The sequence below is a fragment of the Vicia villosa genome, linkage group LG1 (genome assembly GCF_029867415.1).
Source record: "Vicia villosa cultivar HV-30 ecotype Madison, WI linkage group LG1, Vvil1.0, whole genome shotgun sequence".
Classification (NCBI taxonomy): domain Eukaryota; kingdom Viridiplantae; phylum Streptophyta; class Magnoliopsida; order Fabales; family Fabaceae; genus Vicia; species Vicia villosa.
This window is the reverse complement of record NC_081180.1, coordinates 8,758,722-8,782,281: the sequence shown is the minus strand read 5'-3', so window position 1 is coordinate 8,782,281 and position 23,560 is coordinate 8,758,722. Positions and strand designations below refer to the sequence as shown.

Sequence of the window (23,560 nt, the reverse complement as noted above, 5' to 3'; positions counted from 1 at the left end):
AACAAGTCATCGTCCAACAAAGTTTTTTCTTCAAATAAATGAATTTCATGTGGATCATTGATGTTTCATGTGGATTGATGAGTTGACAAAGTCTTGACTGTTGTTACTTTATAAATTGACGACAAAGATTCATTACTTTAATTTTTTAATTAAATTACACAAAAGTTTTTCCCTCGGTTGAGACTGAGGGAATATGTCATAGATAAAAAATAAATAAAAGGCGCTAAGATCCAGTTGTTGGGATTCGAAGAGGGGATGATGTTTAGTGGTAATTTTGGTAAACAACAAAGACAAGTTTGATTTCACGTAAGGGATGAAACTCGAAAATATCCCTGGATAAATTGTGCAAAAATCATTCGTTTGAAACAAATTTGACAATGATGTAAAAACGAGAAATGAAAATTAATTGTAGTAAATGAAACAATGAAAATAAAAGGAAACTGAATTTATAAATTGAACGCAATTGCATTTATTGATTCAAATAACTCGCTTGTAGCTAACACTTGGATACTTTGAGTAAAAATAATTTGTGTAAAATTGCGGACCCCTAACCCTACAAACACGAACGACTTATATACTAGTTCTAACATAACCGTCACCAAAGGTCGATTAACTAAAGCTTGACACATCCCCATTTCAATGCATCTTTCGCCTTTGAGAAGCTTACATGTGTTCTTCAATAACTGTTTAATCTTATCCATTTGCACCTTGCTTTGACAAAAAGCTTTTATCTGCAGTAGAATACAAAACTGAAAGTTCTCCGATTTCTACTAAGTCCCCAAACTTGAGCATATCTTGTCTTCGGCTCAACTTTTATTGATATTCATATTTCAACCAAAATTCTAAGTATACTCCGACTAAATATGGTGCAACTTATAACTTGCTTCAACCTTATGGTCGAAAATGACCATTTCGACTGCGGTGTAATCCAAGTGAATTCATCACATGGTTGCATGATTGTCTTTAATCCCTCCCTACCTTTGTATTGTGACAAAAATATGAGGTAACAAATTACCCTCCGAAAATGCCACTTTTCGACCATTTATGTGTCGAACAAGAGAAAGGTGGCATTTTTTGAACAGTATTTTTGACATAGTTCAAATAAACTGACTTCAGCGCCATCATTGCACCTTTATGCAAAACATCATTTCTGATGGATTTCGAGGATACTCCATCATTTCCTCTATTTCCTAGGAGATCGTGGGCTATAATTTTCCACTAACATTTCCATTTTCCTAAGAAACTAAATGTCTATCACTTCCACCTATTTGCCACTTGTTGCAACTTCTGAGGCAAAACCCCTATAAATACCAACTTCAACTCTCTCTTTCCATTCTTCCATTCGCATTCTTAGAATCTTCATTTTCTCCCTCAAGAAAGAAAGTTTTCAAAGCTTTTAGAAAAATGGCAGCCACCTCAATTGTTGTAGAAACCATCAACGACATTCCTCTTGCGTTCATTATTCCAGAGTCAGAAGAAGATTTGAAGAGGAACTACGTCCCTGAACCACCGCTAGAACAAGAGAAAACTTCTATTTGGAATTCACACGTACTTATTCCATTTTCTCTTTCTGGTAAGGTTTTAGCATTCTTAGGTCCATTTCCAACCCCAAAATCTCACCCCGAGTTAGTGAAAACTTTATTTATTTGTTATCCTGCTGCTATGCCTTCTGTGTTTGAAAAATGTGCCCTCGACTTAAGGTTTATAGATTTTCCCTCACGCGTCTTTCAGTCATCCCCTCCCCCATAAAAAGGATTACATTTAGTGGGAAAAATTATGTATTTTCGACCTTATTCAAATCTCTAGGACGGACCCTAGATATATTTCTTGTATGTTGCTTGCCTCAATTTTCTTCTGGGAAGGATCGACAAATACTTTCCAGCTTCTTTGTGGGATGATTACGCCGACTCTATTCGATGTAGCCGCCATCGCTGGCTTTCGACCCACAGGAGAGACATTTGATCCTATTTTGGAAACCACAACCGATGTCAATTTTGGCTTCGATCGTGCTAGTTTTAAAAACTATATTTCTCATCATTATGACAAAATTACTAAGGATTTTTCCGACATTAAACACATTGCTTTTTCCATTCTCTGGCTTTCTTACTACTTCTTCTGTTCAAGCTCTCTACAAATAGCCAAAAAATATATTCTTTTAGCGGCCCGACTTCATGAAAGGTCGAAACATATGCTAGGGAAAATTACTCCTGGCTAATTTGTACAAGGCATTAGGTGTTGCTTCATATAATTTAAAACACTTCCTTGAATCCGACAAAAAATACCTCATCTCAGGACCTATGTGGTTTCTACAACTTTGGTTAAATGCTACCTTTAAACCAAAATTGGCGATTCTTGTTTCAAAAGATTTGATGATTGAAAATGATGCTAGGAGCATCGAAGGTAAATTTATGAAATATATTTCCATGTATCTCGACACCAAAGATTTTGTTTCGACCATGGAACCTTTTGTGGATCGATGTGTTGGACCTGGTTGGTTTAAGAGAAAGTTTTCTGGTGTTACTTATGTTGCCCCCGTTGAAGCAAATGTCATTTGAGCATGTTCTTAACCCTTACGCTTTTATCAATTCGAGTACAAGCAGGAACATCTGGCTTGGGGTTTACTGGTTATCAACCAAATTTAGTGGCAAGACAATTTGGATTTAGCCAACTGCTGCCTAGTTCCTCCACACATGGGAAAATGATATTTGTTGGTAGAAACACAACTTTATTGACCAAGATTACAAGGACTGTATGCAATTCCATTACTCCTATTACTCCATAAAAGAATTCAAGGTCTGGTGGTCGAAATATTTCCAAAGTGTATTTGTTGAACAAACCTTCCGCCAAAGGCTAACAACTACTTTTTCTAAATTCCAGAAAAGCTTAGAAAAAGACGAAGGTACACTCATTAAAGACTTTTGAGCTTTCAAAATTTACTTCGACTTTCTTATGTTTCTCATTTCTTAGAACCTATACAGGAATACAATATGGAAATGAAAGGAGAAGCGTATATGAGTTTGCCATTGGAATCGTTGAAGGGTTGTAGGTATGTGATCTTCCAATTTGTAGAGTGCCTTAGGATATCTTGATTCTCTTCTATCGGAGATGAAGAGAGAATACCTGACAAATCATATTGACCTTATTCTATAAATGGGGACCATAATCCATTATATAACTCCCTTAGAGTTTCTACTCAATTTTCAATATTCTAATTTGACCTCTCATCAAATTAGTATATTAACTTATGATATCTACACAATAAATCTTTCATGACATATATGTCCTCAACCATAAATTTAATATCAATTAGACCACTATAATTTTATCTAATTAAATAATGACCCTAACAAATATAATATTATATTTGCGACCCCAAATTATAGCAATTTCAACTTAATTTTTAAAATTGTGGCAGCTGAAAGTGCCACAAATAGCCTTTTTAGCGTATTAGACACATTGTTTCAATTTGTTATAAATTAATCAGTGTTTATAATCAAGAAGGTACCATACTTATTTAAATTGTCTTGTTATTCAACTAACACATTATTTCAACTTGTATCGTTATAAACAGTATTACTGTGTAGCCAGTTTGTAATCTTTGAACAAATACTATTAGATTGTCTTTGAATGAAGCATTTTAATAAGGTAATGTAATATTTTGAGAAGATTTAAAATGATTTGTACAAAATTTATTGTTTAGATATAAAAATGAAGAATTGTTAAAATGATGAAAATTTATGAAGTATTTTATCTAAATTAAATTTAATCATTTTGAAATGACACCAAAAACCAAAGAATTTAAAATTTTTCTCATACTCCATAGAATGTATTTGTTACTATTATTTCTTCAAATTTTGCAAATTGATCCTCATATTATCCGAAATTACAAAATTGACCCTAAATTTTTTTTAAAAATTGTAAATTGGTCCTTAATAATTTTTAAAATTTACAATTTGGTCCTTTAAATTTTTAAAAATTGAAAATTGGTTCCTACTTTTCAATTTTTTAATTTGATCAAAAAAATTTAAATTTTATAAAAAATGACCTCAAAAATCTAATAATGAATTATCTTAATACTCCATCCAAACAAAATATTTTTAAAATGAATGAATTTCAATTAAGTCGGTTGAATTGCTTTAAATTTTAAATTTTTTAAAATTTTAAATTACCTCATTCAAACACAGTCTTAGAAATTTTGAAGTGATTCCAATATTGTTTTTTCTCCTTTGTTTTGTAGTAAGATTTTCAAAACCCAAGTTAGATATTTACTATTATATCTCATAGCTCCTAAGAAATAGCATTGAAATGGAATGATATTGTATAAAATACACTTTCCTTCCATAAGTGGTCATGGCAATGAGATACATTTATCATTTATATATGTTGATATTTAAACAAGTTTGTATAAAAGTATCCGTGTGATTTAAATTTAGATTGGCTTAAATATGAATATATTATATATGAGTATATCATGATAATGTAATCCATCATAATTTTAAAAAATAAATTTGTTATACTCACAGGTAAATTGTAAATAATTGTCACAATTTAAAAAAATATTAAAACTATCTTTGAGAGTTTGGAGTGAAGGAAAAGAATTTCGAAAACAAAAAAAAAATATAAGAAAATATTTGACATTTTTTGGAAAAATGATTTTTTATAGAATGATAAAAAAGTGTATATCATTACTATATTTTTAATTTTTCAAATACTATAACAACATAAAAGATATTTTGAAATTTTAGGTAAAGCCCTCCAAAACCCTCAAAAGCCATCCTTCAATATAAATTTTGAGTTTCCTCATATTAGGGGGTTTTTGGTGTTATGAATAAAAGCAAACCCTCTAAAACCCTCCTAATCCAATCCTTCTATTTTTTTCAAACTCCTTCCCCCCCCCCCCCCCTCCAATCTCCCAAACATAGCCAAAACTGTCAAAAATTGCTTAAGAATTTTTTTGAATAGTATTATATGTACAAACATTTACGGTGTCTCCAAATTTTATTATTCATACGATACAAACAGGAAAAATTTGATAATTCATAGGATTTAAGAGAAAAATGTAGGAATTTAAGGAAGATCCTTACTGTCCTACGAGGTAAATTTAAATGTTGGACTTCCACAAAATATACTTTTCGCCCTACTGGATAAATACACTGCTAGAGTTGTAGAAAAGATCTTTGTTTCCCACGGAGTAAATACATTGTTGGTCTTCCACAAGAAGATCCTTGCCACCCTACTAGGTAAATACATTTTTGGACTTCCACAAGAAGATCCTGGACCGCCTATGAGGAAATTACACTGCGCAAATATCTTTTCCAATCCAACTAAGTCATGTTAGGAAGACTAAACTAGTTATCCCCTAAGGGGATCAACCAAGTCTCGTTAGGAAGACTCAACTAAGTCTCGCATAAGGAACTCAACCAAGTCTCGTTAGGAAAACTAAAAAAAGTATCGCCTGAAAAACTCAACCAAGTCTTGTCAGGAAGACTAAATTAAGTCTCGCCTTAGGGACCTAACCAATTCTCGTCAGGAAGACTCAACCGTGGAACCTTGTTTTGCATGTTGCTTCTAGGTGACATGCCTTTAATAAAGACAACAACTTTTGATGATGACAACTAATGTTTAAAGATGACAACTTATGTTTAAAGATAACAATTAATGATAACAATTAAATGTCCAATAATGACAAGTTAAGCATAAGTCGTTAAAGCGGTTAAAGATGCAAACTAAAGTATTAGGGTTTGAACAACTTGACTCTCTGATAATGGAAACCAAATGAAATCTAACTCAAGCCTTATCTCAATTAAATTCAATCAAGTATCTACAAGAAAGGAACATCTGAAAATCTTGAAGTATATGGAAGTATGTGAAAGTCTGCCTCAACACGTATGAGTTAACATATTATAAATCATAAGGGCATTTTCGTAAAAGTGCATGGCTAAATCATACACAAACATTTTTGCAAACTTATTTTCTCAAGAAAACCTTTTTCAAAAATAACTTTGAAGCCATGTCAGATGAATTAGGAGCTTTCAAAAAAGCCCCGGAAGAATTTTTTTGTCTCTACTGATAAGTGGCAAATTATAGTTATTTTGTATATAGTTTTGCGGAACTTATCGACTCTTTTTCCTCAATTTGTGTGTGAATACGTACGTTTTCGTTAATTTGTACATAATACGTTTTATCTTAGTTTTGATTCGTTTTATGTACCGTTTGACCAATTTTCATTCATTTTAAAGGTATTGATGTGTATCGGAACTTCGAGTAATAAAGTGTCGAAGGCAAGGCTTTGAATGCGCAATTTTGGAGCAATAAGGAGAAAATTATGTAAAAGCCCGCTTAGCCAGACTTGTAGCGCGCTACCACTTTCAATAACAGAGGCAAAATTGATTTTCAGAGCCCACTTAGCGTGGTCAGCCTGCTAAGCGTGATCTCTTTTCCTGTACCAAATATTTTGCCAATAAGGCAAGCGCACTAAGCCTAGTGAGCCCGCTTAGCACGCCTACGTAATTTATGTGTTTATATTCTTCCTTTTACATGTTTCTAGGGTTAGATTATCTTAGAAAACAACAATCGGTCGCACACTTGGATGATCAAAGGTGGATTGCTCATCAATCGGAGCTGACAAACCACAAGATGTGTGGTTTATCTCTTCTCCTCTTTGTGTATTTCTCTTTTGTTGGGTTTTGTTTGTATATTTACTCTGGACATATGTATATTTATCGCTCATGGCGTTGTATAAAATCTGCTTTACAAATTGTTATTGTTATCTCCCATAATCTTTTTGCATTTATGTTTGGATTTGTGTTGCTATAGAGATATACTTCATGAATTCTGGTTAGGGATAGATTTTTGTTAGCTTCTAGACTCTAAAGATGGATTTAGAGCTGACAATCACTTGTGTGTCTAAGCTTAATGCTTCTGTGTTTGAGTTGCCAAGAGATCACTGACACAATAATACAAATGTTCTCACTACTTTGCATTAGAGCTAACCTCAGTTGTGACACGTCTCATTGGTGCTTCAGAGATGAACAATGATGTGAGAGACACGTGATGATAATGACGAGTATCGTAGGTTGAGTGCAATTGATCGATAGATTTAAGTTTATCACGAGTAGTGTATATTCATGCCTAATAGGTTACTCTCTCCAAATAATGTATTTATTTCCCTGTTTATATCTTTTTACCTTTTATTCATTCAAACCCGAGCTCAAAAATAGAGAAACCATTGAATGACATTCAAACCAGACCATTCTCTGTGGACACGATAAATCTCGGAGTAATACTTCCAAATCTTTTGCTTGTCGCTTTACTGCGTCAACATCTACCAATGGATTAACACTCTTCCAATCTTTTGGAACAATAAAAAAAATGTTCCCTAAGCAATTAGGAAAATTTTTTAATGATGCCCAATGACTAAATATATTTCCTTTCTATTTTGGCCTTGACAATCAATTAACTTAGGGTAACTAATAGATTGTCAATATGTACCAATCGACTAGCAAGTCTTAAAAAGCCTTAAAATCATTTACTTTTTTCCCAACATCTAGCCTATATTTACTTTTTTCACATCCAGAAACGTGGTTTTCACTTCTCACTCATCTCTCTTTAAAATTATTTTTGTTTACTTTCTCTCACTAAAAGTTTAGCCAAAGTGCTTTTCGAGAAAATTCTTTTGTGAGTGAGGAAAGTGTAATTCTGGAGGATAATTTTGTAAGTTCACCAAGGAAGTTTTGTTTATACCTTGGTTGAATATTTTATCCACTTAGGGATTATTTGTTTGGGTTCAAAGTAGACCCATAAAAAGCTTAGGTTTGGGATTTGTATGATCAGGTCTCTCGTTTAGGTTCGAGATTAGCCTATAGTAAAATCTCGTAGGTTCTTGGTTAGCCCATGATAAAACCAAGTTTAGGTTATAACTTATCCCAATGTTAAAAATTTGTTTCGGTTCGAGATCAATTCAATGGTAAAATCTTACATGTTATTGGTTAGCCCAGTATAAAACAAAGGTTTAGGTTCGAGAGCTCATCTCTGTGTTAAAAGCTCCAAGGTTTGTTTAGAAGCTTGAAGACTAACCATATGACTAACCGCTTTGATCCATCATTTGGAAGAAAGACTCACCGCTTCACAACTTAGTTTATTGTTTGGTTGAAAGTTAGCCATAAACTTCACTTTATTTGTATAGGGGGTGTCTTGAGTTATATCTACTAAAAGCTCTCAAGTTTATTGGATACTCTCAAGAATAATTCTTGTGTAGAGCATTAGGTCTTTTTCTCTTTTGACTGAGCCTCTATAATTTTTGGTGTCTTCTCTCTTCTCTTAACTTTTTATATTCCCGCATTTTATTTTTCACTCCAGAACTTCAAAATTTTTCTAAAATGTTTTTAAATTCTGATTTTAATCCTAAAAAATTTTCAAATCCAAGTTTTTCTGAAGCACACAATTCACCCTACTCTTGTAGTGAAGTCACATATCCAATAAGTAGCATCAGATCCTAACTCGTGTTTAAGGACTAGTTGTCTCAGGAGAAAGATGGCTTCCGACAAGAGATCATTTCTGAATATACCACCACTTTTTAATAATAATAATAATAATAATAATAATAATAATAAATTTGAGTATGGCAAGTTAGGTTTAAAATTTTTCAACAAAGTATAAATTATGAACTGTGGGAAAGTATAATCAATGGTATGTTTATACTTACTCACCAAATATATGGAAAACTAGTAGATAATCCCGATTCTCTTTGGATCGAAGAAGAAAAGAGAATATATGAAATAGTTTTCAAAACTAAGAGGTTTATAACTATGTCTCTAGATGATAGTAAATTTCTTTATGTTCATCATTGCAAAACCTCCAAGAAAATGTGAAATACTCTTGAAATGACATATACAAAATAAATTATCAATGTATGGGTAATCATAAATTAGGAGTGCACAATTATGTAAAAGGTAAACATTTATGTAAAACATACCGCGTCAGTGGTGAAAAACTGAGTAAAATCCACATGGGAACCATCAGAAACAAAACCGTACAATTGAAGTTTATTGAACTACCGGATTTTTAGGTTTATGAAAAAAATTCGGTATGTCGGATTTTCCAAAAAAACTCAGTATACAACAGGTTTTCCAGATTTTTCGAAATATCTGAAATAACAACGTCTTTGCAGATTCTGGACCTTTCTAAAAATTCGGTAAAACTTCAAAAAATTCTGAATGTTTCACAAAAACCGATAAAACTTCAAAGGATTTCCGAATTTTTTGAAAATTTATGGTAAAACCTCATACTAGATTTTAATGTCTAGTAAAAAAACAAAAAAAAAAGTCAATTTCGCATAATTTTTTTTACCAAAATTTTTAAGTTAACTACTTTTTTTTCCCGATTTTTTACAAAGACAATATTTACGGAATGTGAAAATTTAGAAGGTAAATAATATAAAGGGTAAATTTATCACTTTGAAAATTATGGAAGTGGCAAATTTAATTTGGGAGGTGGCAGAAAGATTCCTCCAAAAGTAAGATATTGGGTCATTTAAAATAAGCCCAACAACAAGCTGTATTATATGTCTCAAGTCAATTATTCAGTACTAAGAATTTTAAACTTCTCATGAAGTTATGATAAGTACAAAATTAGGGAACTCTCTGTACTAATACTCTAATAATTTCATATGTTGGAGATATCGATAATTATTACATCAAAATTGTTTGATTTATATTTAAACTCAGTATTTTGAATCATAAACAAAATTAAAATTTTTCAGTTTTTAAATTATTTGATATTACCTAAACAATCATAAATTTTTTGGACTTACAAATATTGTGAATTGCCATTAAAAAAACGGGGAATTTAAACCGCAGAGAAAACGTTGGATATTCATATTAGACAAATATACTCCCACAATTAACTTAGCTACTCCGATAATTCCATATTTTTCCTATATTTTTTGGTTTAGAAAAATCTAAGCCATTTTTTTAAGAGAGACAACTCTATCAATTTTTGCTTTAGTAATCCTCGAATTTGACCAATGCGAAACTTGAGTTTTTTTCAATACACGTCCAATTTTATTTGACATAATAAGTGAATATAAATGACAGATTGTTTGAATTGTGAATATGTGAGACCTGATTGTAGAGGGACTAGTCTAGTGACATGCATTAAACCAGATTCAGATCTCTAGAATGTGAAAAATAGAGAACATTCAACAATTCAATATTTTTGGACGATTTCGTGTAAATGAAGAAGCTTCTCCAAATCTAAAGAATGTTTGGCAGTCATTTTTCTCTCAATTCACTACAACGAGGAAGGGCTTTTAAAGCGCTTTTTATAGCCTTTAAAAGCGCTTAAAAACGCTGTGAAAGGTGGCGCTGGCGTAGCTAACAAAAGCGCTTCTGAAAGCGCTCTGGTAGGCCACCCCTATAAGAGCGCTTTTCTGGAAAAAGCGCTCTTGTAGGCCCTCCTTTAAGAGCGCTTTTCTGGAAAAAGCGCTCTGGTAGGCCTCCCTTTAAGTGCGCTTTTTTCAGAAAAGCGCTGTGATAGGCCCCCCTGTGAGAGTAAAAAATAAAAAAAACGCAACATACTAAAGCGCTTTTGGAAAAGCGCTCTTATAGGGTGGGCTTTAAGAGCGCTTTTTCTAGAAAAAGCGCTCTGATAGCCCCCCCTATAAGAGCGCTTTTCCAAAAGCGCTTTAGTATGTTGCTTTTTTTTTTTTTTTTTTTTGCTTTTTTATTAATCTTTGGCAGCGCTTTTACAAAGAAGCGCTTTAGTAGGTGGGCCTTTAAGAGCGCTTTTCAAAAGCGCTTTCGTTGCTAAATGAGGTATTTTAATGTGCAGCCTGTAATTTAATCCTCCCAGTCGACCTGTAATATTTTCGACCTGTAATATGTTTTCAACCTGTAATATTTTCGACCTGTAATTTATTTTCGACGATATTATTTCAGCCATCAGTAAGACAATATATATACTAATATAATACCATTATAATATCCAAAATTTTATATATATACATCATTACAACATCAATAATATTATAGTTCAAATCGACACAAATCCTACATGAAAAAGCGCTTAATATAAAAATGACACAAATCTTCTTTGATTTCTTCCAACTTAAGCTTCGGGTACGCAGCAGCACGGAATTCGTCAAGGTACTACAAAACAAAAACATAATATGAATGATATATTTAGTTAAATGTAACAAATTATATGAAATTATCTTAAGTTATAAATTCATACCATGAGCGGAATCTCTAATTGATTCGCCTGAAGGATTTCTTTCATATACCTCAAAACAAAGTATCCGCAATCGTAACTGTTTCGCTGTTGCGGACACTACATAGAAAAACAAATAAGATTCTATAGTTGTGTTGTTTTATCAAGTAGCATAAATATATTATAAGCAACATTGTGAAAAATAATGTACCTGCACTTGGATCCAAGTAATGTTGTTAGATTTAGTTCGGGATACCTGTGCGTCCCGTTGACTTCGGAACACTTGTATTGATCTAATTAACAAATATATAAAAGCATATGTTTAGATCAATCCCACAAATAAGTAAATATATAAATATACACGAATATATATTTAGAACGATCCCACTTACAAATCAACGATTTCCTTCATGGCCGGATAATTGGTCCATTCACCATTTACCGAATTCAGATAATACACGACTTCCCTTATAGGGTTGATAGCAAGCAGCAACCAGTGTGCTCTATAAATTAAAACAATAGGTTATATGAAAATTTTGCTATACACAAAAGAAACAGAGATAAGATGAACAAAGAATGAGAAACTAACCCTACTGGTCGGGTATTATACGCCCAAAGATGCAGACTTTCTGTATTGCCGGTGGACATGAAACTATCTACTAAGCGCTGTCTAACTGATTCCGGTTCCGAAGCAATTGCCATTCCGCTGCAGTGGGCGGAAGACACGAAACGGAATCTGTTAGACAACGGAGTCCCGCGCAACACTCTGTCATACAACAACCTTAAATAAAAACATAATAAACATTAGATTATTTTCATTGAAATGTGTAAATAAATTATATTGTGGGACTAATTAAATAATATATCGGATGAGTGAATATTACCGGATGTATGAGTGCATGTTAGTGACGCCTAGTTGATCATGCTTAAAAATCTCCTCCAAGTCATCAATTGTAATAAGTGACTTGAATTCAATACCGAAGACACTTTCATCCATAACGATTTCACGTAAAGCACCATCCTTCAAATCGGACATATCAACCATTGTTGCGAGCGTCGACCGGTACCGAGGCACAAAAGCACCGCCTTTTTTTCCCGCTGGCTTCGGAGGACCAGTGGGTGGTACGGTACGAACTTGCTGCGTCACTTGTTGTGACTCCCGAGCGGATGCCTAAAAATCATATAAGTTAGGTAAAATATAAAATCATGCAGATTTAGATTCAGATTAATTATTAACACTTTAAATGTACCTCTTTTAGTGATGCAACGGACTCCTCCTCTTGTAAAATCCCTTTACCCTTAACTGTGGGTTTTATAGGAGCAGTCTAAAATTAAAATGTAAAAAATAATTAATAAACGGTTTAGAATTGACATTCGAAAACTAAATGATTCATAATCGTTTTCAATATACCTCATCACTAATGGTAATGAGCTCCGAGGGCCATGCAACAAATGATCCTATTGCATCTCGCAGCAATGTCGTCTCTGAGACCATGTCAGGTACCGGTAGCATCGCATCATGATCTACTACAACATCCACCGATACTTTCAGGTGTCCATCCGGGAGCGGTCTATGGTGAAGTAAATCTCCCAAAGTGTTGTGCACTTTTCCCTTGCCAACTAGTCGATAATTCGGTTCCGATAAGTATAGTTGGCAAGATGAAATGCCCTAAACCAATAGTAAATATAAAGTCATTATCATTAATAAAATAGAACAATTTAAAAGGAAAAAAAATTATAATTACCTCGGGAAATTTCCTTTGATAGTTGATACTAGCCTTATCATAGTTTCTTTCACCGATGAAGTGTTGCACTTTTCTCTCATATACGCTTCTTTATCTCTTTGCAATTCAGAGACTTGTGCTTGCAATTCCGCCAACTTTTGCAACACTTCTTCATTTGAAGGATTTCTTCTCCTAGGACTCTTGTAAAAAGAGGTTGGAGTCACACCATGACCCTTACCCCTCACCCGACCGGGATACTCAGGAGCATCTAGTGCTCTACTAAGTACGCTCCCCTCACCGGTGGATGCCGATTGCGACAAGGTCTCCTGTAATTCATTTACATTAAAAAATCATTTATATATTAAAAAACATTTGATTTAATTAAAGACACAGTATTATACTTACACATTCAGTAAAAACTCTCTGAACTTCGGGATCGACAGCATGATCCTTGCCCACACGAGCTTCCCTCCACAACACATGTTCAGGAAGTGAGGTTTCCTCACTTTTAGTCTCCTCTAACTATGCATTGACACAAATGATAAAATCGTCAAATAAAACACATTTAGACAATTAATTAAAACGCATTTCTATTTACTTACAATTTTATCCTCCAAGCGTGCATATCCCAAACGCCCTTTTTTGTATGGATATGCGGGTTTGGATGCTCTCGCACTATTCTTGGCACTCCTTTTCCGAAAATCTTCATCTCTTTGCTTTACAAACTCAGCCCAATCTTCTTCACCAATGAAGATCTCATACTTTTTTTGCCGTCCCGGTGCCTCTTCAAGAAAGTTTCCATCTTTATCCTTAAGATAAGTGTTTGTCAAAAAAGCTTTCCACCCTCTATATCTTTTGCCGGCCAAACCAAGTATGTAGCGTCTACGATCATCTGGTATCTCAAAAGTCCTCTGCAAAAAAACATACTCATAGTGTGTTAGTATAAGTAATTTAAACAATTTATCGTCAAGATAATAACAACAATTAACCATATATGATATATACCTGAAGCTCGTCCCAAATCGCTTTTTTTTCCGCATCCAAGTCTTCGCTTTTCAGATTCCATTTAGCTACGGAGACCGGAATATGCATACGAACAAGTTTACCAATATAACTTGTCAACTTTGCAGAATTAGGACCAATTGCTTGATTTTCAGAATTCCATTCCAATCGGTATACTAATCCTTGGTCTCTATGTCGAACGATTCCCTTCATGATAGTGATGCCTCGTGCAACTTCTTTTGCTTCAGTATCAGGTGGAGCATTTGTATCCGTGGCATCTCTTTCTTGAGCATCTCTTTCTTGTGAGTTTTCAGGTGGAGCATCTCTATCCGGAGCCATTTAACCTGTATCAAACAAACTAAAGCACATTAGTACACTATTAATAAGCTAACAATCTATACAAGTAAAATGGAAGTCAAACCATGCATGTACAAGTAAATCGGAAACGAAATCGGTACAAATCAAAATAAGCGTAAAAAAATAAAGTTGTCGGAATTGAACGAAATTTACATGGCTATGGTAAAACGTCCCCACGGACTCAAAAATAAAGTCGGTTTTCCGAAATTCAGACCCTAAGCCCGACTTTTGATTACGGGCAGAAGCAAAACCGATAAAAAAACAGTCCCGAAATGTAAAGATAAGTGCATGAGCAGCTCCGGAATCGTCAAAATAGTATAGTTACATGTAAAGAAGTCAACAAACGGATACATGGTTCAAAAGTTATGTACAAAACGAGAATATGCACCAAAATTGAATAAGTACTATACTATTGATTAAAACAATCGGTACAAATTGAATAAAACAAATTAGTCGGAATATGTATACTATTACCTTTATCACTAACGTCTCTTTCTTTTCTTGGTAGGATTGTGTTCTACGCGTCTCTTAACAACGCGGACGGTTGGATTGATCCAAATACCCTCATTATGATCATTTCTAGTACAAGATTCATTCTCATTTTGATCGTTTCTTGTACAAGATTCAATGCCAACACCAATATCACATTGATCTTCAATCTTTTCATCAACTATTTTGTTAGATAAAAGCACTATAGACCATTTCGTACTTGTCGGATCATTGACATAGAACACTTGTTTAGCTTGAGAGGCTAGAATGAAAGGCTCATCTTTGTACCCTACCCTATTGAGATCCACTTGCAAAAATCCTGACTTATCCATTCGTATGCCACTATTATTTTCAACCCACTTGCAACCAAATACAGGAATCTGAAACTTCGCGTAATCAAACACCAAAATGCGCTCGATAACCCCAAAATATGACAATTTTGCAAATTTCGGATTTAAGTCATTCGCACTTGATATGTGCATTGCTTCAGCTACCAAGGTAACACCACTATTTTGCATAGTACTTTTATCATCCTGTTCTTTGGTATAAAATGTGTATCCATTAATAGCGTATGCGCTATAAGAAAGCACAATTACAGTTGGACCATAGGCTAAACATCTCAACCTTTCTGTTATTGAAGCAGGATCTGAACGATACTTTGAATAAATATGACCCCTAAACCACGGTATGAAACTTCGATTGTGCTCTCGTACTATCCAGTTCTCATTTCTATTTGGATTTAAATCTCGGAGAACAACCTTGTGCATTTCAACATACGGCTCAACCTCAATCTCATTGTGCAGAACATACAAGTGCGTTTGATCCCGTTCGACCATTGATACTGTCACAACTTTATTTCCAATTAGCCTTTTTCCTTCTTTTTTTCGACAATATGAGATTTGGGGAGTCCAATTGATTGAACATTTGACAGATATTCAGTACAAAACTCAACCGCTTCTTCAACAACGTATCGTTCGGCAATACAACCCTCCGGTCGACTTCTGTTTTTCACGTACCCTTTTAATATTTTCATATAACGTTCAGCAGGGTACATCCATCTCATATAAGCTGGTCCACACAGTTGTGTCTCTTTCACAAGATGAACGACTAGATGAACCATTATGTCAAAAAACGAGGGAGGAAAATACATTTCAAGATCACATAAAGTAACAACTATCTCTTTTTGCAATGTTGGTAAGATCGCGGGATCGACCACCTTACTGCAAATTGACCTGAAGAAGAAACACAACTTAGTTATTGCGCTTCTTACTTTTTCTGGCAGAATAGAACGTATACCTATTGGTAAAAAATGTTCCATTATAACATGGCAATCATGCGTCTTCAAACTCTTTAACTTGAGGTCTTTCATGGACACAAGTCTTCTAATATCTGAAGAGTAGCCTTCTGGAACTTTAACTTCACTGAGGAACTTACACAATGTTTTCTTCTCCTTTCTAGATAGAGTGTAAACAGCAGGTGGCAGATATGTTCGTCTTCCTTTCGTCACGGGTCCCAATTCAGTTCTCATCCCCATGTTTACCATGTCCTTCCTTATGTTAAGGCCATCCTTAGACTTTCCTTGTATATTGAGTAACGTACCTATGACGCTGTCAAATACATTTTTTTTCAATATGCATAACATCCAGGAAATGTCTTACGTACAACGACTTCCAATATGGATGTTCAAAAAAAATGGACTTCTTCTTCCACCCACCCTTGACAAGTGAATGTGCAAAAGGCTTGCCAAACTGAGTGCTCACATCTTTCACCTTTTCAAAAATTTGATCACCTGACAAAAAAGGCGGGGCTGTACCATGTTCGGCCTTTCCGTTGAATGCTTTTCTCCACCCACGGTAGTGATGATTAGGATTTAAGAATCTATGATGGCCGAGAAAGACATTCTTCTGACAAAGCTCCAATCGTGTCGTATCGGTTTCGTCTTCACAAACAGGACACGCCTTTTGACCTTTATTGTTGTACCCGGATAGATTTCCGTATGCTGGAAAATCATTAATTGTTCCAAACAACATCGCCCTCAAGTTGAAACTTTCCTTCCTATACCCATCGTAAACCTCCACACCGTTGTCCCACAAAAACTTTAAATCTTCGATTAACGGTGCCAAGTATACGTCTATGTCATTCCCTGGTTGTTTAGGCCCAGAAATTAGCATAGATAACATCATATACTTACGCTTCATACATAGCCACAGAGGTAGGTTATAGATCATAAGAATCACAGGCCATGTGCTATGCGAGATGCTTTGAATACCATGCGGGTTCATTCCATCAGTATACAACCGAAGGTTTCTTGCTTCTTTTCCAAATTCAGGATAATCAGTATCAACTTTCATCCATTGTGGTGAGTCTGCCGGATGTCGCAACTTTCCATCAATAATTCTTTCATCTGCATGCCAAGTCAAGTGTCTTGAATCGGTCTCACTACGATACATGCGTCTAAATCTCGGAATTATAGGAAAATACCATAAGACTTTAGCAGGAGACAACTTTTTCTTATATCGAGGGGCACCACATTTAGGACACTCATTCAACGCTGCATACTCGTTTCGAAACAAAACGCAATCGTTTGGACATGCATGTATCTTATCATAGCTCATGCCAATAGAGGACAACATCTTTTTGGCTTCATACGTTCGATTGGGAAGAACATTATCCTCTGGTAGCATATCTTTCATAAGGGCTAATAACTCTGTGAAACTTTTATCCGACCATCCGTTGTCCGCCTTTAAGTTGTACAACTTTAACACCGCAGACAATCTTGTGAATTTTGAACAACCATCATACAACGGTTTCTCTGCATCGCTTACCAACCTCTCAAACATTTTGGGACAATCCGCAAGATCTTCTTCAAGCGCTTCTGCAATCTCTTCGACTCGATCGCAATCGTATGTGTCTGTGCAATCGTCGTTTGAAGCATACTTCCTATTACACCTCGAATCAGCATTCCCGTTACTTTTCTCACCATGCATTGTCCAACATGTATAACTTCTATCAATTCCAAACCGTAGTAAATGAGATCCCAACTGATTCCCGTCAACCTTACCCCCATAACAGCAACCCAAGCAAGGACACGGCATTCGAAGCGGGTCTTTGGAGTGCGCAACCGTAAACTCAACAAATTCCCATACCCCTTTCTCGTACTCTTTCGACAATCGGTTTGAATTCATCCATGTCTTATCCATGTCTTAATTAAGCTAAACAAGTGCTTCTTCGTTTCTATAAGGAATTCTGTCAAGATAATAAATAGCTATCATCATAATAGAATACCTAATCAGAATACCCGATTTCTTAAAGAAGACATTACCTTATTTCAAGGTAATATAAGTCCACAAACCAAAAAACTGGTTGAGAGACACTAAATTGATATTAAATAGAACCATAAACAATAAACTATAAGCAGAATATAACAAACTATAAGCAAGAAGAAAGGGATAGTAACCTGAGTTATAGACTTGATGTGGGAGATGGGTAGGTTTGAATCGGCGTTGTACAAGTAGAAACCAGAGACTTCAAAGTAACTGTAAAATTAAACACACACACGATGCAGTTAAATACACCACTACTAACACAATATCAAAAAAACCCCAATATAGAACTCCATTATTTAAAATGATATGAAATCAATTATCAATTAGCTATAGTAACTACAAACACTCGAATTTACAAAAATTATTTAAATATGTTTAGCTATTTATTAATTTAACTTAAAACAAAAATTAAATAAAAAAAGTACTTAATAAGTTCTTGCATGTATCATAAAAAATAAAAGAGACAAACATGAAAATGCATACCATATATTTTACTATACAAATAATTAAAATTAAAATTAAATAAAAATGTGTTTTGGAATATCATTCATTTCCTAAGTCTACACACAAGCTATACACTAGAACTAATCAAGTTGAATTGAAAAGCAACAAAAAAAGAATAACTATCCATAGATGGAAGATTCTCGGAGATACCCAACCATGTCTTTCATTTTTTACACAAACAATTTCATTGATTAAACCGTAAAAATACCAATAATGTTTCTTCATAAATTCATATATAGTAACAAGAATTTGTAAATTGAGCAAGTTGTGAAAGATGAGAGAAAAAAACTTGGTAATGGTAGCAATAGAACAAGACAAGAAGAAAATGGTAGCAATAGAACAAGACAAAATCACCTATCTCAATAAGCACTTACTTAATCTCTACATGTGAAAGAATTAGAGCACTAACGACAAGCAAATCCAATGATCAAAACTATTGAAAATCTATTGATACATTTTCATACAATGATCTAACGGGACAGCTTCCAGAATCCATTATCTCACTGCCACATTTAAACTCACTGTAAGTTTTATATTTTGTCATTCTAGTTCTACTTCATTTAAACTCGTTGTATATTTTTACTGTACTTGATTTATTCAGCTTGTATTTGCTTTACTTTCAGATATTTTGGCTGCAATCAACACATGAGCGACGATGATGAAACAAAATTGAACAGTTCACTAATTAGTACAGAGTATGAAGTAGTATTCTTTGAAGCATAACAATAGAAATTTTTAAAATAAAATAACTCAATTTATTTGCTTCTGTTTTCAGTTATGGGAGATGCAAGCAATTCCAATACATTTTCATAAAGCAAGGCAGTATTGATACATACTTGGTTCAATCCATTCCACAAACAGTTAGTATGCACAAAAGCAAGATTATGAACACTTCCATTATAACAAATCTATTGCATCTCGAGTAATAAACAGATAATTCAAACAAATTCGCAAGAACTAACGACAAGCAAATCCAATGATCAAAACTCAATTCAAAGTTTGTGAAGATTACCGAAATTGAAAGATGACGTGAGAATCGGAGAAGAACTTCGCGGTGGTGGACGGCACCGATGGTTGTGGACGGAGGACCGATGGTGGTGGACGGCACCGATGGTGGTGGACGGCACCGATGGTGGTGGACGGAGGACCGAAGGTGGTGGACGGAGGGGCGATGGAGGATGATGAAGAAGACGATGAGGGTTTCTGTTTCGCGTGCAGAGAAAACGGGAGAGAGAAAGTGAGAAACAGTAGAAGCGTGTTTTTGGTTTTAATTTTATTAATAAAGGCTACTAAAGCGCTTCTGGAAAGCGCTCTCATAGCCTGGTCTATACCAGCGCTTTTGACTAAAAAGCACTCTCATTAAACCCCCCTACCAGAGCGCTTTTGAAAAGCGCTTTCGTTCCTCCCCCCTACCAGAGCGCTTTTGAAAACCGCTTTCGTACCCCCCCTACCAGAGCGCTTTTGAAAAGCGCTCTCATACCCCCCCCCCCCTACCAGAGCGCTTTTTAAAAGCGCTTTCATACCCCCCCCCCCTATAAGAGCGCTTTTTTAGCGTGTTTTTTAATTTTGTTTTTAGCGAAGCCTATACCAGCGCTTTTTCCTAAAAGCGATTTCGTAGGGGTGCTGCTAAAAGACAAATTTGGTATAGTGATTATAGGTTATGGGTTTTTTTTTTTTTGACAACTTATAGGTTATGGTTGAACTTTCATTTTAACCATGTTTAGTAATTTAGGACTTTCACTATCTTTATTACGAGTTTCCTCTAGGATCAAACTACACATTTTTTTTTTAAATCAAACATCTTATAGAAATAGATCAAGCTGAAGAGGCTAGGCATACATCAAGTTCTACAGCGTCGGGCAAACTTTCTATCCGGGTTCTGTTACCAACAACTTTCCCAATTCTCACCATGTGGTGAGCATCGGTATTAAAGGTTCTGCTAAGAAATAAAAGAGAAGCATTTCTAAAACTACCTAGCACATCACTACAGTCTTTAACAAATGGATCAAACTACACATTACATATTCACTAAGGCTATGTTTGGGAGTTTGGAGGGGAAGGGAGAGGAGGACTTTGAAAAATAAGAAGAATTAGGTGAAAAGGATAAAAATATTTTGGGTAGGAGGGTTTTGGAGAGTTTGAGTTTATTCATAACACCAAAAACCCCATAAAATGGGGGAACTCAAAAATTGTATTAAAGGAGGGTTTTGGAGGGTTTTGAAGGGCTTACATAAATTTTCCAAATATCTTTTAGGTTGTTATAGTATTCTGAAAATTAAAAATTTAGTAATTATAATGACTCTTTTATCATTCTAAACAAAATCATTTTTTCAAAAAATGTCAAATATTTTTCTATATTTTTTTAAATTTTTATTTTTGGAAGTCTTTCCCTCCCCTCCCCTCCAAACTCCCAAACATAGCTTATGAGAAGAAAAAGTATAGTTATTATATATTTAGTTGTTGCTTATGGTTTAGAAATGTATGTTGCATCGGTTGTTCATGATGTCAAGTATGTTTGATTGAAAGAGTTTGAAAATAGAATAAAAGTTCTAGGATTGAGTATGAAGATTCTGGATTTGAATGATGTAGATAATGATAATAGTAATGATGAATGGGAAGGAAAGAAAAAAAATACATACTTTTTGGATTTGAATGATGAGTGATGAACTTGAATATGAAGATAACGTATAGATGATGAACTCCAATTTTTTTTATTAGACTGTATTTTTCATCTCCACACCATTAAGTTATTGATTAACTAAGACTGTTAAATGATACTTTAAATTTCTATCATATAAGTTTAGTTTAAAAAATCCCCGTGCAAAAGAGAATAATTTTTAAAAGTTTTATTTTGACCCTTTATCATATCATCAAAAAATTTAATGTAACAGCTTTTTTTAATTTATTATTATTTTTAATGACGTGGATGACTTAGTTGACATTTTTACTATTTTTTATTTATTTTAATTTCATGTGATATTTATTATTATTATTTTATTTATTTTCTATGAGTGTTGAACCTATGACCAAAGAGTTGTAAGGGGCGCCCACAAACCACTAAGCCAACTACTTTTATTGCTTGCTTTCTGCATCTCATATATATATATATATATATATATATATATATATATATATATATATATATATATATATATATATATATATATATATATATATATATATATATATATATATATAATAATAATAATAATAATAATAATAACAATTTCACATGGAATTAAAATAAATAACAAATAATAAAAATATCAATTAAGTTATCCACGTCATTAAAAATAATAAAATTAAAAAAAATAAAAAAAAGTTGTTACATCAGACTTTTTGATGTTGTGACCTGATAAAGAGGCAAATATGAAACTTTTAAAATTTGTTGAGGTCATTCTTACAATGTTTTTTGCAGGAAGATTTTTCAAACCAAACTCATATGACAGGGGTGAAAATAGGTATTGACCCTCAATTTTTTTTAACAAATTTAGAGTTTTGGTCAACATTGTAATTGGTTTGTAACTTAAAATTACAATGTTAAAATAAAAATAATTAATGGACCTAATCATTATAAAGGAGAAACATAAAGTAATACATAAACGATAAACGAAGCGTATTTGAATATTGATTTACTATTATAGATAATAAAATTAGGGCTTATAAAAAGAAGAAACAACTATTATACATAAACGACCATAAATTCATATTTTTAGAAATAACTAATAAAAAGAAAAAAATTAATTTATTGAAATTTTAATTTTTTTTAATTGGATTCATTAGGTGGTTGGATTTATGAAGGGGAGAGAAAAAAATTACATTTATTTTTTAATTAATTAAAAATTTGTGATTGGTTGTGTGTAAATCCAGATGTTAGGGTTGTGTCTATCTAAGAATTTTTCGGATTTATGATTTAAAGATTATGGTTTATGGTTTATATTCAAAATATTGATTGATTTACTACTATAGATAATTAAAATATTAAATTTTAAAAAATTAAACAAAATGAAGATATTACGTAAATGCATATTTGTTCATGTAGTTAAGTTGAAAAACTTGAAATGATTTTAAAAATTAAACTCTAAAATATGAAAGCAATAACATTTTATAGTTACTTTGTAGTTCTTGCATTTTTTGTTTGGTAAATTCTTAGATACCTTGTTTCAATGGTATCAGTATTCAAGTTAAGTGGACCAATTAAAATAGGTCATTTGTCTTAATTAATTGGTATTTTATTTAATGAATTTTTTATAAAAATTAAATATGAAGTTTATATAAATTACAAAGATAATCAGGTCTTTTTTTTTTCAATTAATCGACCAATGTTGAATTGAATTTTTTTCCCACATAATCGACCAATTTTTCTAAATTGTATGGCCAAATTTCCAATTTTCTCTTGCCCTAGATTCTATCCCTTTCTCTCAATTCATTAATTTTGGATATTATTTCAGAAATTCCCTCAAATTTTATTTCCATCCTTTTTCAATGCACTCTGAGGATGATATGCATGATGCCATCAACATGGAGTCGCTCAACGGTGACGATATATACAACGGTAGCGTCGATGGTGCTGCCATGGATTATTATTAGAGCTGTCAATACGGGCTTCGGGCTTTTTAGGACCGGGCTAAAAAAACCCATTTTTAAATGGGCTCAAATTTTACTACCCAGGCCCGGCCCTGTCTGGGCTGCGGGCTATCCGGCCCTAAATGGGCTTCGGCCCTAAACGGGCCCATTTCTATAAAAAAATTAAAATTTTCTCCTTATTTTTGTAAGTAACCATATAATTGCATGCAAGAATACATTATATATATATATATATATATATATATATATATATATATATATATATATATATATATATATATATATATATATATATATATATATATATTAAATTTTATATCCAAAATTATAATTTCTAAATAATCCATATAAGTTAATAATTAA

General features: G+C 33.5%; 2 protein-coding genes across 2 annotated transcripts; both read right to left on the bottom strand.

Moving 5' to 3' along the window:
• Nucleotides 1-11,014: 11,014 nt before the first annotated feature.
• On the bottom strand, nucleotides 11,015-12,857 carry LOC131600586 (uncharacterized). Its single transcript, XM_058872728.1, has 8 exons — nucleotides 12,620-12,857; nucleotides 12,459-12,533; nucleotides 12,093-12,379; nucleotides 11,798-11,989; nucleotides 11,601-11,711; nucleotides 11,420-11,501; nucleotides 11,233-11,328; nucleotides 11,015-11,147 (listed from the first exon to the last, which is right to left on the bottom strand). The coding sequence occupies exons 1-8, from the start codon at nucleotides 12,719-12,721 to the stop codon at nucleotides 11,049-11,051; spliced, it is 1,044 nt and encodes a 347-aa protein (XP_058728711.1). The 5' UTR covers nucleotides 12,722-12,857; the 3' UTR covers nucleotides 11,015-11,048.
• Nucleotides 12,714-18,318, bottom strand: LOC131600576 (uncharacterized). Its single transcript, XM_058872719.1, has 6 exons — nucleotides 18,238-18,318; nucleotides 13,938-14,278; nucleotides 13,535-13,843; nucleotides 13,338-13,454; nucleotides 12,954-13,258; nucleotides 12,714-12,877 (listed from the first exon to the last, which is right to left on the bottom strand). The coding sequence occupies exons 2-6, from the start codon at nucleotides 14,271-14,273 to the stop codon at nucleotides 12,829-12,831; spliced, it is 1,116 nt and encodes a 371-aa protein (XP_058728702.1). The 5' UTR covers nucleotides 14,274-14,278; nucleotides 18,238-18,318; the 3' UTR covers nucleotides 12,714-12,828.
• Between the last annotated feature and the right edge of the window lie 5,242 nt (nucleotides 18,319-23,560).

What these genes read in the sequence shown, in the direction of transcription:
- LOC131600586 (XM_058872728.1), bottom strand. Translation starts at nt 12,721, where the DNA reads ATGCTACCGGTACCTGACATGGTCTCAGAGACGACATTGCTGCGAGAT. An exon ending in CCGTTGCATCACTAAAAGAG is followed by an intron (nt 12,380 to 12,458) that starts GTACATTTAAAG and finishes TATGATTTTTAG; the next exon opens with GCATCCGCTCGGGAGTCACA. An exon ending in TTACTTGGATCCAAGTGCAG is followed by an intron (nt 11,329 to 11,419) that starts GTACATTATTTT and finishes TTTTCTATGTAG; the next exon opens with TGTCCGCAACAGCGAAACAG.
- LOC131600576 (XM_058872719.1), bottom strand. Translation starts at nt 14,273, where the DNA reads ATGGCTCCGGATAGAGATGCTCCACCTGAAAACTCACAAGAAAGAGAT. An exon ending in CGATTTGGGACGAGCTTCAG is followed by an intron (nt 13,844 to 13,937) that starts GTATATATCATA and finishes GTTTTTTTGCAG; the next exon opens with AGGACTTTTGAGATACCAGA. An exon ending in CACGCTTGGAGGATAAAATT is followed by an intron (nt 13,455 to 13,534) that starts GTAAGTAAATAG and finishes GTCAATGCATAG; the next exon opens with TTAGAGGAGACTAAAAGTGA.